The sequence below is a fragment of the Chrysochloris asiatica genome, unplaced genomic scaffold (genome assembly GCF_000296735.1).
Source record: "Chrysochloris asiatica unplaced genomic scaffold, ChrAsi1.0 scaffold00544, whole genome shotgun sequence".
Taxonomy (NCBI): domain Eukaryota; kingdom Metazoa; phylum Chordata; class Mammalia; order Afrosoricida; family Chrysochloridae; genus Chrysochloris; species Chrysochloris asiatica.
In genome coordinates this window covers 570572-585579 of record NW_006409062.1, presented here as the reverse complement: position 1 = coordinate 585579, position 15008 = coordinate 570572, and the positions used below count along the sequence as shown (strand labels likewise).

Here is a 15008-nt window from a genome sequence, read left to right as displayed (position 1 = left end):
AGCATTACTGAATAATCAGATGAGGGACAGTTTGCTATGTCTACTAGGTAGCTAAAGTCTGATCCTCAGAGCCTATGGTTTGGACGGTCAACGACGCTTGAATTGCCTGGTTTTTCCTCCCTTTTATCTGTTGATAGGAGACAAAAAGCCAAGGCTTAACGATGAAGATACTAACAGCAGTTGAGTAAGTCATGAGCAAACCATGTAGAAACAAATCCAGGTTGTCTGATGCTGCGGGTGAATCGGGTTGCAGCGATCGGCATTGGGGTGGCGAAGTAGCAAGGGAGAGCAGCAACAACAGGGCTTTCTGAGTTTACTTTCCATTCAGGTAAAGTGGTAATTATAGTAAATAGGTGAATGAAGCCTGGATTTTCCAGGATGAAGTCATTCCTACATTACATGACTATGGGTCCAAGGCCCTGAAAGTAAGTTTAAAACACTCCCAACCCAATGCTTCCAGCAATAAGCCACTCGTTTAGGGGTTAACACATTAACCACAGGCCTTCCCAAGTAGAAAAAGAAAGAGAGATGTGTTTTACATCCATTCCATCAGCAAACATGTCCTCAACCCCACAGCCCCAAGCCAGTGGTGAAATAGTCTCCACTTCCATATCTTCTCAAGTTCTATAGGGACATTTGTGACTTCTTGTATTTCTTCTTCTTTTCATGGAGCCCATGAATATGAGTTGAAACCAGAGCTTTCCTTACCTCCCTCTACCTCAATTAAAAGGAGCTCTGGTAGCGTAGTGGTTACGAATCGGGCTGCGAACCTTAAGATCAGCGGTTCGAAACTACCAGCTGCTCCGCGGGAGAAAGATGAGGCTTTCTACTCCCGTAAAGATTTACACCCTCGGAAACCCTATACAGGGTCGCTATGGGTCGGAACCGACTCAATGGCACATAACAACAACAACCTCAATTAATATTTAAGGAGAAATGGAAGCCAATCATATAACTTTTTCCACAACGTTTCATTTCCTTGAAGATGACGACAGAACTCTTACCATCATTTTGTTCCTCCACAAAGTTCTCAAACTCATTCCTTTGTTCCTCATAATACTCTCTCTGCAGCTCATCAGCCCGCAGCCTCTGATGGTTCTCCGCTGGGAAAGGGAAAGAGACAAGAGTTGCTCACCGGAAACGCATGCACGGAGCTGATAACAATCATTTGCTTGAGAAGTTTAATCTGACTGCCGGAGATTGTGAGGATTTAAGGGTGAGGAATTTCTGGAAAGGGTTTACTTAAAAACTTGATTTGGGGTAGTGAAAAGCTTTGGAAATGTGAAGGGGCTTCAAAAAGTTCATGGGAAAATGGAATTGAAAGCTAGTAGAACTTTTCCTTGAACTTTTTGAAGGCCCCTCATAATGTTGTTGGTTGCAAAAACAAAAGTCAAATTGAAGGACCTATGAGATCCTTTGATCCAACCATCTCATTTTATGAATGGGAAGACAGACATGTCAAAAGATGAAATGATTTAGAGGAGACTCCACTAACATAAAGTTAGTAGTATCCAAGCATATGAGGCCAGTTACAAACTGGAAATCTGATGATTAGAAATGAATTCCATGAGGGAATAATCTAATGTAAAGTTAACTTTACATTAATTAATTAGTATCTTCAAGTTTATTCTATATTATTGAGCATTTGTTACTGAACATTCCTGCAGTTGGAATAAAAAGGCAAGCAGGGAAGAGTCTGTCTTTAAATTTAGGAGGCTTAAAGTCCTTTTAAAGGGGAAAGAGATAAAACCAGTTGAACCAAGCTCTCTGGATGCTCTGATAGAAATCTATGCAGGGCACAATGAGGATGTGTGGTGGGCAGGCCCCAAGAGGGCCCCCAGTGGTCTCCACCCTCTCATATTAATGTCTTGTGTAGTCCCCTCTCCTAGAGTTGGGGTTGGATCTATGATAGAGATGCAGCAAAAATAATAGGATGTTACTTAAGTTTCAAAGCAAGACTGTGTTTTCTCTCTCTCTCTTTCTCCATCTCCTATTCTCTTGCTTTAACTCCCAGGGAAGTTAGCTGCCTTGTTGTCATCTATCTGTGGAGAGGCTCACAGATCAGACCTTATGTCCTTCACCAATGTCACTGAGAAACTGAGGCCTGCCTAGAACCGTGTGAATGAGCTTGACAGAGAATCTCCCCGAGTGAAGCCTTGGGAAATCTGAAGAATCTGCTAGAACCTTGGCTGCAACCCTATGAGAAACCTGAGTCTGAGGCCCCAGCTTCCTGACCATATACACAGGGAGGCCATAGATTGTTGCTTTGAGCTGCTAAGTTTGGAGATAATTTGTTTCACAGCAGTAAGCCATGAGGGGATCGGACACCCTCCTGATGATGAATAATTCCTAAGACGGGTACCTGTAATTTTGTAGAGTCAACCCACGCCAGGTAACTTGGTTGTAAACATTTTTATGAGGAATCTCGAGTGCCACATTATAAAATTGCAGGTTTGTGTCTGTGGCTGGAAAAACTACCCCCAGTGAAACCTGGAAACTACTCCTGAGAACAAGTAAATATGGTGATTGTTCCTTGGCTGTTTGACATCAAATTTTAACTGACAATAAATAGCTTTTTGGTCAGAGGGAGCCACCCTTGAATGACCACATTACACCTCATCAGTCAGTGCAGCTGTCTCACACATGCTATGATGTAGCCTGAGAAATCTCTTTCCATTTTAAATGTTTGTTGTTTTTGTTAAGTGCCACTGAGTCGGTTCTGACTCATAGCGACACTGTAGAGGGTTTCCAAGGAGCAGTTGGTGGGTTTGAACTGCCGACCTTGCTGTTAGCAGTCCGATGCTTATCCGACAGTGCAGTCAGTGCCAGGACATTTAAATGTTTATAGATATAGAATAAATCCATTTCCAGGATTCATCATTTTCACCCCAAAATCTTTACATTGACCTCTTCAGTCTGAGGGTCATGGTTTTCTAGAGGAAATGACTTCAAATGCTCTAACAAAAATGAAAATTGAAAGAAGTTGCCATGGAGTCAGTTCCAACACATGGTGTCCCCACATGTGTCAGAGTAGAAGCGTGCGTCACAGGGTCCCCGCGTGCGTCAGAGTAGAACTGTGCACCACAGTGACCCCGCGTGTGTCAGAGTAGAAGTGTGCGTCACAGGGACCCCGCGTGTGTCAGAGTAGAATTGTGCGTCACAGGGTTTTCCATGGCTGGTCTTTGGAAGTAGGTCGCTAGACCTCTCTTTTGAAGCGCCTCAGGGTGGATCCTAACCTCCACCCTTTGGGTTAGCAACTGAGCATGTTAACTGTATACCCAAGGACTCCTCTCACTGCTGTTGAGTCCATTCCGGTTCATGGTGATCCTATAGGACAGAGTAGAACTGCTCTATAGGGTTTCCCAGGTTGGTGGGTTTGAACCATTGACCTTTTGGTTAGCAGCCCAAAACTTAACCTATTGAGTCACTAGGGCTCCTCAGAGATTCCTGTTGTTGTTTAGTGCCATCTAGTCGATTACCACTCATTAGGACCCTGTAAAGGGTTTCCACTTGAACAGCTGACCTTGCAGTTCAAAGCTTGCAGTCAAGTACTTATCCTACAGTGCCACATCGGGGATTCCTACAGCTCTCTAATTCAGAGGTATTTCTTTAACCTGTGTTTCAAATGGGAAAACCCAGGAAGGCATGTAGGTCATGCTGGTTTAGGGTAGCTGGTGCAGGAAGAACTAGCTCCCGAGAATACCTCACATTCCTGTGGTATGATTACCTTCACATGAATGGGGGCGGGGGAGACCCCGGTGCTATCATTGCCTCTGCCAACCCATGTTTGATGAGAAAAGTAAAGAAACATGGCAGCCAGTAATCTTCTCCCTCACCCCACATTACAGTGGTGCTGGGAGAACTAACAAAAGGTATTTGTCTGCTAGACAGTAATACTGTAAACCATCACAAATTCTACTTGCAATTTAGGAGCTTATACTAATAAGCAAACTATAAAAATAGTAGTTGTTATTGTTAATTGCCACTGATTCTATTCTAATTCATGGAGACTCCATATATGCAGCATGGAACTGCTCCACAGGGCTTTCAAGGTTGTGACCTTCTGGAGCAAATTACCAGGCTTGTCCTCTGAGGTGTGTATCTGATAGGTTCAAACCACCAAACTTGGGTTAGTAGGCCATCTGTACTTAACCGTGTGTACCGCCCTGGTGCAGGTGTGCCAGTGCGTCAGTTCCAACTCATAGGAACACTGTATAGTGACTAGTGAGTTGGAAACATCAACTTGCAGTCCAGTGCATTATCCTGCAATGGGGATGGAAAATGTTTCTTAAGGAATTAGTGGTGGCCCATTCAGCACCTTCTTCCTAAATCCTAAGTCCCCTTCCCCTTACTGCAGCTTTCTGGTGTCAGGAGCAATAATGGCGCTCGCTGTTGAACGTAAGGGAATGAATGAGGCCAAGCAAGGTGTGTTCGGGGCCTGTAGTAGAGTGTGGGAGCCTGGAATCCAAGACCATATTCCCAGCTTTATCCCTAACGAGGTGATCTTCTTTGGGTCAGTGTACCTCTCTGAGCCTGAATCCTCTCCTGGGAAATGTGTGAGTGTGAGGAGTGTGGAATGGGAAGGGATTACAGTCCTAGTCACTTCTGCCACCCTCAAGTTTCCTACAATTGCGGCAGAAGTCTGTGAAGAAACATGGATTTGCTGAAGAAATCCACACTCAATCCAGTTCACAGACAACTTGATTTTTTTAAATCTGCTAACTAGTAGTATGGAGTCCTGGTATGGCACTGTAGGATAGCATTGGACTGCTAATCAGCCACTCCTCAGAAGCCCTGTACAGGGTCTCTATGAGTCAGAACTGACTCAATGGCACATAACAACCACAACACAGTAATCCAAAGAGGAGCACTATGGCTCAGTAGAATAAGCACTGGGCTGCTAACTACAAGATTGGCGGTTTGACCCTACCAACCACTCCAAGAGAGAAAAAGAAATTTTCTGCTCCCACCAAAGATTTATAGTCCTGGAATCCCTATACAGGAAGTTTATGAGTCGGAACTGATTTGATAATGACACTTACGAGTTCTGGTGTGGCACTATGGGTTAATGTGCCAGACTGCAAAGCTGTTTGAACTGCAAGGTCGGTGGTTCAAGCTCACCAGCTTCTCCTCAGAAACCCTATACAGTGTTGCTATGGGTCAGAACTGACTCAACAGCACTTAACAACAATAAGGTCATCTAGAAAGCATACAATCTTCTTAAGTTGCCTTTTTGGAGGTGCCTCAAATTAAACCTTTGATTCAGCATTGAAAAGAAAAAAATTAATTCTCAGGACAGGATGGCATTGTTACATGAGGCATCCTAAGCATAGTATATATCCCTTCTCAAGAACATGCTTCTTATCAAATTAGTTCCATCTTGCATCTTAAAGAAACTTGAGCCTTTCCCCAGGAGCTTAAAGATGTCAGATGCCTGTTTCCTGGTTCCAGATTCAAATTTATTGAAGTTACCTTTTGTCCCGTAAGCAACCTGAGAGCTGATTGGGCATCATCCACCTGCTCACCCACAGGGATGGACTAGGTGACAGCAGAGTGCACTCCTGGACAATCTCAGGTGTCACCAGGCTGTCCTGGCTCTCCCACGACTACTGAGGTTTGCCTCACACTCTGAGCTTCTGGAGAACACAATGAACCAAGCAACCTCAGGCTTCAACTCTCACTGCACTGTTCTGAGGATGGAAAATCCTTGACTCTCCTCAACTCATGTCTGCTTCCCCACTGGAAGACAGCCAGCAGGTTGATTCCCTGATTTCAATCAAGAACTATTCAACCTCCATCACGGTTTTCTCAGTGCTTTTGAAATCCAAAAGTTTGCCAACTTTTAAATCTAAAGTTGTGTGAGGTCTGGCAATTTTCCTACTATGATTATACTTACCCAATTTTTCCTTTTAAAAAGGAATTTTATCTCCAAGTATTTCATTTCCAACCTCCCCCATCATTTGAAAACAGTCCTGTTATTTTTGCTGAGCATCTGCCATGTGAGCATTACCTTGCTGGTGTGTTGAGGGAGACAAAGAGTTTATTCATGCACTAGCATAATGGATCAAGCCACAGCTCAGGGACAGTCAGCACTCTTGGAAGAATGCAATTCAGGGTAGAAAACTTAAATGCCTTCAAGGGTCAGGCAAGTCACAGCTGTGTGACTCCATTCCACAAATTTGAAAACCTTGCCCAAGTGCATTTAAAATGAAAAATTTACTAAACACTGCTGGCTGAACATAGGTTTCTCAGAGGGGTCTAAATAAGTAAGCCAGGGCCCAGAGAGAGGAAGTGACTGACCCAAGGCCATTCAGCACTAAAGCCCAGTGTTTATACCAGTTCTGGATGCTCTTTCTCTCGTTGTATCCTGTCCACATGGAATAATGTTGCTCTTGTGCTCTTATGTACTGTGGTTGTTACTGTTGTTGGTAAGTGCCATTGAGTCCGTTTCCATTCATAGCAACCATGTGTAAGGTTTCCAAGAAGCAGCTGGTGGGTTTGAACCACTGACCCTGATAATCAAACCAACCCTGTGGTTCAGCGCATTATTCTACAACACTACCCCAGGACTCCTGTACTATGGTTAGTACCCAAAAAAGTAGATGCACATAAATAATTTGTTTCCTCCAGACTAGAATATGTATTTTCTCCTTTGCATTTTTAACTTTCTGAAATTAGAATGTACTTTAGAATTGGTGGGTACATTTGCTATGAAGTCCTTGCATGGTACAAACACTTCACATGCTCTCAGCTGCTAACTGAAAGACTAGAGGTTTGTGTTCACCTCATAAGGTGAACCTTGGAAAAAAGGCCTGGAGATGTACTTCTGAAAAATCAGTATTTGGTGTGTCATTATTGTTTTCTGTGCCTTACCCAAAAATGTCTTAAGAAAAGATATGACTTACAAACAAAGAAATGTGTCATTTGCCATTAAGAGCTATAGAAACTTGGATACCTGGGGGCCTACGCTTAACCCTCAGCCCCCGTCCTTGCCCTCCAGCCAGACCAACTGTGGGAGCAGGAAGAAACCGCAGCTATAAGCAGGAGAGCAGAATCCACACACTGCCAGCATCCTTACCATTGACCTCATCTAGGGATTTGGGGGACCTCCTGTTGCGCTTCTTGAGGAAATTTGAAGCATCTGATTCCTTTGTGAAAATCTTCTGTTTGGCACCTAAAAACCCAGACAAGCTGTCACTGCCAGTACAGAGGATCCTGGATGCTGAGGAGCTGGCTCCACCTGCCCTGCCCCGTGGTCCCTGCACTCACCTTCCTGGTCCTCTTCTGCACCCACTGGCCGGGTGCCCACCGACACACTGGTACCTTCCTGTAGCACTATGGGATGAGAGCATGGAGTGAGGGTCAGCCTCACGTTCTAAGCCAAGCCTTTACCATGACCTGGGCTAGAACTGTCCATTCTGAGCTCTGGAACTTGCCAGGCTCCATGTATCCCTCATACAAGTCATAAAACCAAGTTATAGGCAAGTTGTGTTTCCCTATACAGGGGGCTTCAAAACGTTTGAATGAAAGTATCTTCTTATTCCATTTTTCTACTAACTTTTTAAAGCCATCTCATATTGTATCTTACACACACACACAGCACAACTTAGTACTGCTGTCTTAGAAATACGTATGCCCCTTTTCTACCTGGGCCACCTGGCCAAGCACTTACCTAATACCAGTCTGTCCTTGACCCTCCCCATACTCACAAGACAGAAATACAATGGCCGAGAGACAGGAGAGGAAGAGGATCTGTCTCCAAGTCATCTTTGTAGAGTCAGAAGCTTGCTCCAAACACCACAGGACAGGCAAGTCCTTCTGCAGACCCAGATGCTGCTCAGCCAGAAGAGAGGGAGGGGAGGAGAGAGGCAGGAGGCTGGGATGCCACTAGGGGGGAAAGTGGGAGGGGTCCCAGCTGCAGCTTCCATTGGCTGCTCCTCACTGGAACACCAGAGAGTTTTTTGGCGACTCTACAGAAACAGAATTTGTCATTGGGACCTCTGGCTGGGACAGTTTAGAAGTGGCCTCTCCAAGGGCCACACCTAAGAAGTGATCTTTGAGACTGTCTAGTCTGAGAGTTAGGATTGAAAGACCAAGGGTTTCCTTCAAAGAGCTCCTTGCATCAACTTCAAGGAGATTAGGACTCTTGTCCCTCAAAGCTGAAGTGTGTGTGTATGTGGGGGGAAGATGGAAGGACCACATGGCTGGAACACTTACCTCAGAGTGACACAGGGACACATGGGGCATTCTTAAGGCAATTAGAGTACGCCTCGCCCTGGTCAATTTCCCTCCAGTTGGTGCTCACTTTCAAACAAGCGCAGAGTCCTAGGTCTGGAGACCTGAGGCCCGTTAAAGATACAGAAAAAAGAACCCATCAATTTTCCACTGGGGGAAGGGAGAGAGCACAACATTTGAAAAACCCATAGCATGAAGGCAGATTCTACAAAAAGTGGAAATGTGTTTCTAGAAATGGGAACACTAATTAAATCTGAGCTTCCTGGGGCCATCAGAACATAGTCTCTATGAATATGTGTTTCTGATATTGTAATTTATTATGACTCATCATCAACTCTGTGTTACCTGCTAAAGAACTGGACTTCTGGCATCATTTAGATTTGGCATCACTCAACCTAGAACGCAGCCCACATTCATCTGAACTTCACCTTTCATAAGTCTGGTGTTTTATTATTATTATTATTATTATGCCTTTAACAAAGAAATGTATTCTCTCACAGTTCAAGAAGCTAGAAGTCTACATTCAGAGTGCTGGCTCTAAGGGGAGACTTTCTCTCTTTGTAGGCTCTGGAGAAAAGTTCTTGTCTCCTTTCAGCATCTGGAGACCCAGCATTCCACTAAGATCTCTATGCATATTGGCATCAGTTTTCCCTGGATCTAGTTGCTTCACAGTCCAGGGATTCCAGGTCCAAAAGACACACTCCATTCCTGGCTTTTGGTGGAAATAAGTCCCTCCAAGTCTGGCATTTTAACAACCTACATGTATTTGGGCCACTGGCCAGGAAAAGGATGGTCATGGCAGAAAAGTAACAAAAGCAAACAAAAGAAACACTCTGGTTTCCAGTTTAAGAACGTGCCACCAGCATCTGTGCTTGTTCTTACTGGTGGGGAGCCATGTAGGGCTCCCCCGTGAGCATCAGCCAACCTGAGCATTTGACAGGTGAGGCCACAGTGTTACTGACCCAAGTTAGCCTCTTTGCATAAGGACACATCAGCAAGGAGGATCTACCAGACTGACTAGCTGTCACCTGAATGAGGAAAGAACAAGGAACGGAGTGATTCTGATGGATTGATGCACCTGTGATATCCTTGAAACCCTACTTCCGTCTGCTGCCTTTTAAATTGAGTTTGGCGTAACAACAAATATTTATTGAACACCTACTCTAAGTCAGGTACCTACGCTAGATAAAGCTGTCCATCTTTTCCAAAGTACTTCTACCAAAATCTGTACCCTATATTCCATGCAGAAAGGCCTGGAGAAAATGACAGTAGATCCAGAATTCACTGAATGGAGGCAGGAAAGAAGGCTTGACATGGAAATTAGGCTTAGAGCTAAAAAAATTAACTTACATTTATTCTATACTTAATAAATGGTATTCTGATATGACTATCTGCTACATGGATCTGTTTCAAGGAACTGATCTGACTGTAGTTAAATTCCAAGTATGATCTCTCAGTCCTTTCAGAATTTTCTTTCCTAAATCCATTGACTTCCACACTTTCCACACCTTTACACCTTCAGCACTTCCTTCTCTTAGGGCTGCTCACCATGGCTGGTTGTGCTGCTGAAGTGGCCTCCTTGTAACATTATGTTGTTGTTGTAAAGTGCTGTTGAGTCTATCCCGACTCATAGAGACCCTATATAGGGTTTCTGAGAAGCAACTGGGGAACTTGAACCAGCTGACTTTACAGTTCAAACCGACCTTGCAGTCTAGCACATTAACTCACAGCACCACACCAGGACTCCTGTAACATTATACCCCACAGTATAACAAGCCACACCATATCAAGGCCCAGGCACAAGTCTAGTGGCTGTGGGTACATGGAAAGAGTACTAGATTTGATGTCAAAGGATGAGGTTTGAATCCCACGAGTACCACAAACTTGATTTCTCCAACATATCCTTCAAACATCTTCTTCTTTCTGTTTCTCCTCCTCAGTGAATGGTCTCCCCAATCATCTACCCAGTTACCCAAACTAGAACCTTGGGAGTTATCCAAGATGCATGCCTCCCAACCCCTGCCTTCCCCTTATCTAATGGTATATTGTTAAGTCCTATTGATTCTACTTCTTAAGTCCTTTTCAATGCTCTTCATCCCCTCATTCGTGCTTTACCCACCTGTTCAGACATGTATGGCAGCAGATTTCTCTAAGTCTCTCTGCTTTAGTCTAATCCTGTCCACCCCTCCCAACATTTAAAGATTGTCTTCCTGAGGTGGGGGTTTTGCTGCCCTGCTTAAAATCATTCAGTTGCTCACTCTTTTTTCATGACAGCAAACACTTAACACAGCACTCACTGCATACCAGGTACCATTCTAAGGACTTTAGACACATTAATCGTTTATCAATCTATGTAACAAAGAAGGAAATTAGGATGCTATGAGGTAAAATGACTTGTCCAACAAGTCCAGAGATGAACTTGGGCAATCTGGCCCCATGGTCTGTGCCTTTAAAAGATAAAGGTCATACTCCTTCCCATGGCTTAAGCCCTGCCTATGTCTAGTCCTTCTAAGTGCTCTCCTAGGCTCTGGATTACTTAATGCCCTGAAGCTCCTCAAAGAGGCCTCAGTCTTGAACACAGTACGATCATGTGATGCAGTTACTCCACTCTTAGGTGCATATGCAGGAGATTGAAAGCAGTGATACCACTAGAACGCAAGCACATAAGTGATTATTTCAGTACTATTGACAATAGCCAAAAGATAGAAAACAATCTGAACATCCATCAACAGATGAATGGATGAGCCAATATGGTTTATTTCTACACTAACCTATTTCTCAGTCCTAAAGAAAGCTGTAGTCCTGGTGTATACCACAACATAGATGAACCTTGAAAATATCATGCTGTATAAAGTAAGTCTGTTACAAAAGAAAAAATACTGTATCGTCTCACATATGAAATAAGCAAATATATAGAAATCAAAGCTGATTAGTGAATAGGAGGAAAGGGATTTTGGCTCAGGGACAGTGAGTTTATGTTAAAGGTTGAAGAGTGATTTGGAAAAATATAATGAGAATGGTTGTACAACTTAAATAAGGTAACCAATGCCACTGAATTGTTGTTGTTATGTGCCGTGGAGTTGGTTCCGACTCATAATGACCCTGCACAGGGTTTCCGAGGCTGTAAACCTTTAGGGGAGCAGAAAGTCTCATCTTTCTCCCATGGAATGGCTGGTAGTTTCGAACTGCCAACCTTGAGGTTAGCAGCCTGTATCGTAACCACTATGCTACCAGAGCGCCTTTGTTTAATTGGTATATAGTCTATTGTGCATATTCTTACCACAATAAAAAAAGGAAATGACAACAACAAAAATTAAAGGCCTCACTCTTCTGAGTCTGTTGCCAAAGCCTTCCATTTTAGTGGGGGTTGAGAAATCTTGTCCTTCAAGACACATCTCAGCCATCACCTTTGGAGTCTTTTAGGCCATCCTGCCCTCTTTTCTGGCCCCTATAAATGAATTGCTTAAAGTTGGAATCTATGGAGGCCTCGTGCGATGCCATAGGATAAGCACAAAACTGCAAGGTCAGTTTGAACTGCAAAATGGTGGTTCAAACTCACCAGCCACTCCTCGGAAACCCTATACAGGGTTGCTATGAGTTGGAACTGACTTGAGGCACTTGACAACAATAACATATGTATATATGTATGTAACAGTTATGATTGAGATATAATTCACATACTTTACAATTCACCCATTTAAAGTGTACAATTCAATGGTTTTCACTATATTTACAAAGTTGTATTTTTACAAACCATTGTTAAAATCACTTTTGAACATGTTCATCACCATCCAATAGAATTTTATTTATCTATTTATCATTTGATGGACGTTTGAGTTATTTCTACTTTGGGACTATTCTAAATAATATTGATATGAGCATTTATATACACACTTTTTTGTGGGGACATTTGTTTTCATTTCTCTGGCATATACCTATGGTTATATGGTGGAACTGCTGGTTATGACATAATGCCATGCTTAACTTTTTGAGAAATTCTCACATTATATTTTTAAAGTTCATTTACACATCTATTCCCTTCAGAACAGATCTTTGAGGGGAAGTTTCAACCTTACTCACACCTAATACAGGGCCTTGCACCAACTACATGTTTCATAATGTTTGCTGAATTCATCAGTGAAATACTGTTGGATGAGGACATTCGAAAGAAAGAAAGAAAAAGCTATGGACTCATTTCAGTGGGCTATTCATAAGAAGGAATCCAAACAGGGAACTGAAATTTCCAAATTTATGTATCAGTGGGTTTGGATACTTCTGAAACCACTGGATACATACAGAAATCCCACTGGGGATTTCTGAAGCATTTATGAAGGACTATCTTAGAAGGCTTTGACTCAACCCACAACCTGACCCATCAAGGACTAGAGGCCTAGTTCATTTAAGTGACAATGACCCTTAAGGGTAGTGTGTCCATACAAATGAGGTCCCTACATGCCATGGCTTAACCATGGTATTCTGAAATAAACATATAAAACCCAAGTTTAAATATATTTATTTCCCATACCTAATATTAAGACTATGGTCATTCATTTCACTTCATTTTCAATGAACTAATTATGTTCCAGAGACCTCTCTTTCTTATTTGGTAGAAGCGAATTAAGTGTTGTGTGCCATGAAGGCCTCAGCCTTGGAACTAGGAACTCCCCAGAACTCAGTCTCCTTGGATCCCTCACAGAACATACAGGTGAACGAACACATTTCCTCCTACCCTCCTCCTCCTGTCTCAAGAACAAAGCAAAGGTAACACCTCAGATGTGAATGTGAAAGTTTGTTGGGCAAGAGAATGACAGTTGGCAAGAAACAAAACTATAACTCATTTGAAGTCCCTCTGGAGAGGGCCATGTTTACACAGGTGGGTGTGGAAAATGAGAGCTTCTTGAGTCAGTACATTTCTAAAACTCTTCTGGTTTCTTGTTTTCCAATGAAAGACATTCATTCTCTAATCTCCTAGCAGAGGGTCATGGAGCATCTTTTTAACAGTTTTCCTCACATGCTCCAGAAATATTATCACTCCCTATGAAAATGGTGTCTAGAAGTTTCCCCATGAAATGAGGTCTGACAGATGTTCACTTGGCAAATACTAAGTCTCTATTCAGAGTGAATCCACATCACTAGTCTGGTGCTCTATTCCCAGTTGACCAATGACTTCCTTAGGTCTATGGAGAAAGTTATGAACCTTTTTCTGCTTCTTGTTTTCCCCATTTTCCATATTTTAAAAAAAGCCAAGGAACATTTGTCCTCTACTATACACTAGGGTGTTCCATGTGTTCCCTGGGAAATATTTTGGAAAACATGTGGAATGGCCTACGGTTTTCATGAACCACTGCCCTAAGACCAACCATATATACAGCAGGTAAACATTACTATGGTGATACAAATCATTGAAATATTAAAATATTTCTTTCTCACTTGGTAAATAGTCACTTTCCTGAGCTTCATCCCAAGGGCCCTCTACTATCCCAGTGTCTCAGGCTTTCTCCCAGGATCCCCATCTCCCCATAAACCATTACCTAAAAGGGTGATCTGTCCATTTGTTTATCAGTTTGTCATTCTGCAGTGGTTTGTATGTTGCTGTGGTGCTGGAAACTATCCCACTAGCCTTTGAAATACCATGAGGGCCACCCATGTTGATCAGGTGTCAGAAAAGCTTCCAGACCAAACCACTGTATATAAATGAAGAAAAGCCTGGTGATCTCCTTCCGAGAGTCAGCCAATGAAAACTCTCCAAATCACCACAGAATACTGTCCAATACAGGGCTGGAAGATGAGCCCCCTAGAATGGAAGGCACTCAAAATACACAAAAGCAGTAACAATGGACTCAAGATTACCAATGGTCATAAAAATGGGATAGGACCAGACAATATTTTTCCTCTTCTACATGAGGGTGCCACATGTCAAAGCCCATTCAACATTAACTAACTAACAACAACAACAACAAAAGCAAAGGGATGATGCTTGGCCCAGTTGGAGCCTCCAGAGCCTTACTCCTTTCCAATAGCTGGCTTGGATTTTGATTGGTCAGTGTCTGTCCTGTGCTACTTGATAAATATTTTTATAACACTTTCAATTCAGGGGTTTCTTGTTACTCACTGGATACCTGAATTTGCTTTATTTTTCCAACTCTTCTCTCCTGTTGTTTTTCATATCAAGATACTATCACCAACCGCATGAAATTCCTATACCTATTACCAAAATTCATATACAAGGATATATAAAACAAATTTTGTTTAGAAATATACAAGATTGTTGTTGTTGTTAGGTGCCATTGAATGAAACACTGCCCGATCCTGGACCAACCTCACAATTGTTGCCATGCTTGAGCCCATCGATGCTGCCACTTGGCCAATCCATCTCTCTGGGGGTCTTTGTCTTTTTCTCTGACTCTCCACCCTCCCAAACATGATATTCTTCTCCAGCGACTGCTCCCTCCTGACAATATGTCCAAAGTATGAGAGACGAAGCTTGGCCATCCTGGCCTCCAAGGAGCACTCTGGCTGCACTGCAAATATTCAAATATGTTCTCCAAAGACATGAGAACATGATAATATTATAATAGTTGTCAAATAGAATAAGGTACAATACAGTATGTAACAGACCATTCTGGTGGACAGGAGTGTTACACGACAGCAAGTTATCCTGGTTTTTTGAAGAATCATCTTAGAATAGAATAAGCTAGTTACACAAGGGAAGGATAAAGTGGCCACGCTTTTTAGGAAGAAGATAACCTTAAATGGCTAAATCTTCATTGTTC

At 42.8% G+C, this 15008-nt stretch overlaps 1 protein-coding gene across 1 annotated transcript in view; it reads right to left on the bottom strand.

Moving 5' to 3' along the window:
- Positions 1-7767, bottom strand: part of LOC102814043 (unique cartilage matrix-associated protein-like) — a 12944-nt gene extending 5177 nt beyond the window's left edge. The window contains exons 1-4 of the mRNA XM_006877630.1: positions 7710-7767; positions 7270-7335; positions 7079-7174; positions 1005-1103 (exon numbers count right to left, since the gene is read on the bottom strand). Coding sequence (XP_006877692.1) covers positions 1005-1103; positions 7079-7174; positions 7270-7335; positions 7710-7767 — 319 coding nt within the window. The remainder of the gene's footprint in view (positions 1-1004; positions 1104-7078; positions 7175-7269; positions 7336-7709) is intronic.
- Between the last annotated feature and the right edge of the window lie 7241 nt (positions 7768-15008).